We start from the raw sequence: 2,930 nt of genomic DNA on the forward strand, positions 1-2,930 counted from the left end.
TTTTTGCCTTCGTCAGTAATGTACATCCGTCAATGCGGAATCTTATTACTTAGGCTTTTGATTTTGCCTTCGTCAGTAATGTACATCCGTCGATGCGGAATCTTATTACTTAGGCTTTTGATTTGGCTTCATCAGTAATGTACATCCGTCGACGCGGAATCTTATTACTTAGGCATTTTTTTTATTTTCCCTTCGTCAGTAATGTACATCCGTCGACGCGGAATCTTATTACTTAGGCATTTTTTTTTATTTTTGATTTTGTTTTCTGGGTCTCCGGGACTTGGTACCTGTACGAACACATTATTTGGAACATTATTTCATTAATTTTGACGAATTGGTACATTCTCGATTTACATCTGTGGGTGGTATTTCTTCAAGTGTTCTATGTTCCAAGGTCGTGGGAGTTTCTATCCGTCTAGGGTCTCCAAGTGATAGCTACCTTGTCGGGAGTAGTGCACGACTTTATAAGGTCCTTCCCAAGTGGGACCGAGTTTCCCGTGGGCGGAGTTTCCAGTTGCAGTCGTCACCTTACGTAAGACGAGGTCTCCAATTTCTAGTCTTCTAAGTCTGACCCTTTTGTTGTAGTATTCAGTCATCTTCTGCTGGTACTTCATCGTCATGTTCGAGGCTTTGTCCCTTACCTCGTCTAAGCAATCTAGATTGATTCGAAGCTGGTCGTCGTTGTTCTCCTCGCGGAATACTTCTCGCCTGGTGCTAGCCATGCCCACCTCGACTGGGATTACTGCTTCAGTGCCATAAGTGAGCCTGAAAGGCGTCTCTCCCGTGGGGGTTCTTGCGGTTGTCCTGTAGGCCCATAATACGTTGGGAAATTCTTCTGGCCACGCGCCCTTAGCTTCGTCTAGTCGTGCTTTGATGATCCTGAGCAGCGTTCGATTAGTTACTTCCGTCTGCCCGTTAGACTGTGGGTGCCCAGGTGACGAGAACTTATTCTTGATACCTAGCCCCGAGCAAAAGTTTCTAAATCCCTGGCTGTCGAACTGTCAGCCATTATCTGAAATGATCGTTTGCGAAATCCTGAACCTGCAAATTATATTCCTCCACACGAAGCTACGGGTTCTCGCCTCTGTGATCGTCGCTATCGCTTCTGCTTCAACCCATTTAGTGAAGTAGTCGATAGCGACGAGTAAGAATCGTACCTGTCCTTTTCCCAGGGGTAATGGGCCGACGATATCGATCCCCCATTGTGCGAATGGCCAGGGGGAAGTAATCGTTGTCATCTTTTCTGCTGGCAGCCTCTGGACATTCCCGAACCTCTGGCACTTATCGCACCTCTTGACGAGCTCCGTAGCGTTTGCCTGCATAGTTGGCCAAAAATATCCTGTTCTAATAACTTTGTTTACCAAGGACCTGGGCCCAGCGTGGTCTCCGCAAATCCCCTCGTGGATTTCGTGGAGGACGTACTTAGCTTCTTCCTCGTCGATACACTTCAAATAAGGCAAGGAGAATCCTCTTTTGTATAAGGTATCATTCAAAATTGTGAATCTAGCTGCCCTTGCTTTAATCTTCCTGGCCTCCATCGAGTCATGAGGGAGATGCCCGTCTTGAAGATATGAGATGATCGGTGCCATCCAACCACCTATGTTCTGGATAGGGAATACCGGGACTTCCTCGATGCTAGGGTACTTCTGAATCTCCATGAGAATCTCATTGTTCAATGGTTCTTCTTCGGACGAGGCCATTTTTGTGACCTCGTCTGCCGCTGCATTCTGGTTTCTTGGGATTCGGACGAAGTCCAACTTGTCGAACCCACGAGCTAGATGTTTAATCAGCTTGAGGTATTTCTGCATCCTCTCTTCCTTCACCTCATACTCTTCCCTGATCTGCCCTATTGCCAGTTTCGAGTCGCTCTGAATAAGCAAGTTCTTAAGCCCGAGGGCTTTGCCAAGTCTCAATCCCGTCAGTATGCCTTCGTACTCAGCCTCGTTGTTGGTTGCCGGGAATTTCAATTGGACTCCATTTTGGAGTTTTTCTCCATCGGGGGTGTTTATAATGACCCCTACTCCACCCCTCTTTTGGGTTGACGATCCGTCAGTCTGAATCGTCCAACGTTCCACCTCGTTTTTGTCGTCGTCATCGTCTGGAAGGGTGAACTCCGCTATGAAATTTGCCAGAGCTTGCGCCTTGATGGCCGTTCTGGGATGGTATTCGATGTCGAACTGGCTAAGTTCGATTGCCCATTGGATCATTCTCCCAGCTGCTTCAGGCTTGTTCATGGATTTCCTGATGGGTTGATCCGTCATTACAAGGATAGGGTGTGCTTCGAAGTATGGTCGTAGCTTTCGCGATGCCACTATTAGGGCGAAAACAATCTTCTCAATCCTGGGATACCGGGCCTTTGCTCCTTGGAAGGCTTGGCTGACATAGTAAACTGGGAGCTGTTTCTTATCTTCCTCTCGAATTAAGGCCGCACTGACGGCCGTGGCTGATGCCGCCAGGTATAGAGAAAGGCTTTCCCCTGCTTTTGAGGGACTCAAGATGGGCGGGCTACCGAGGTAACGCTTCAGCTCTTGAAAAGCTGCCTCACATTCGTCAGTCCAGGCGAAGGCTTGCTTCAATGTTTTGAAAAATGGGAGACATTTATCCGTCGCTTTAGAGACGAACCTATTAAGCGCAGCTATCCTTCCTGTGAGTTTTTGGACATCCTTGACGGTCTTGGGTGATGCCATGTTGAGTATTGCTTGCACCTTCTCTGGGTTTGCTTCTATCCCTCTCTGGGATACCATGAACCCTAAAAACTTTCTTGAAGCTACTCCAAACACACACTTACTAGGATTGAGCTTCATCTGGTACCTTCGGAGGGTGTTAAATGTCTCTCCCAGGTCGTCCAGGTGAGTCAATTCTTCTTTGCTCTTGACGAGCATATCGTCCACATATACCTCCATATTCCTCCCAATCTGCTTGCTGAACAT

The 2,930-nt window shown here is 47.5% G+C and overlaps 1 protein-coding gene across 1 annotated transcript; it reads right to left on the reverse strand.

The window, feature by feature from the left end:
• Window positions 1-407: 407 nt before the first annotated feature.
• On the reverse strand, window positions 408-2,930 carry LOC142616656 (uncharacterized). The gene is made up of 4 exons (XM_075789461.1): window positions 2,623-2,930; window positions 1,620-2,154; window positions 1,158-1,316; window positions 408-998 (listed from the first exon to the last, which is right to left on the reverse strand). The coding sequence occupies exons 1-4, from the start codon at window positions 2,928-2,930 to the stop codon at window positions 408-410; spliced, it is 1,593 nt and encodes a 530-aa protein (XP_075645576.1).

Source organism: Castanea sativa, chromosome 11, assembly GCF_040712315.1.
Source record: "Castanea sativa cultivar Marrone di Chiusa Pesio chromosome 11, ASM4071231v1".
Lineage (NCBI taxonomy): Eukaryota > Viridiplantae > Streptophyta > Magnoliopsida > Fagales > Fagaceae > Castanea > Castanea sativa.

Coding starts and splice junctions, on each gene's coding strand:
- LOC142616656 (XM_075789461.1), bottom strand. CDS start 2,930: ATGTTCAGCAAGCAGATTGGGAGGAATATGGAGGTATATGTGGACGAT. Junction 2,155..2,622: donor AGGATAGCTGCGCTTAATAG/GTTCGTCTCTAA, acceptor ATACCATCCCAG/AACGGCCATCAAGGCGCAAG. Junction 999..1,157: donor TACCCCTGGGAAAAGGACAG/GTACGATTCTTA, acceptor AATGGCTGACAG/TTCGACAGCCAGGGATTTAG.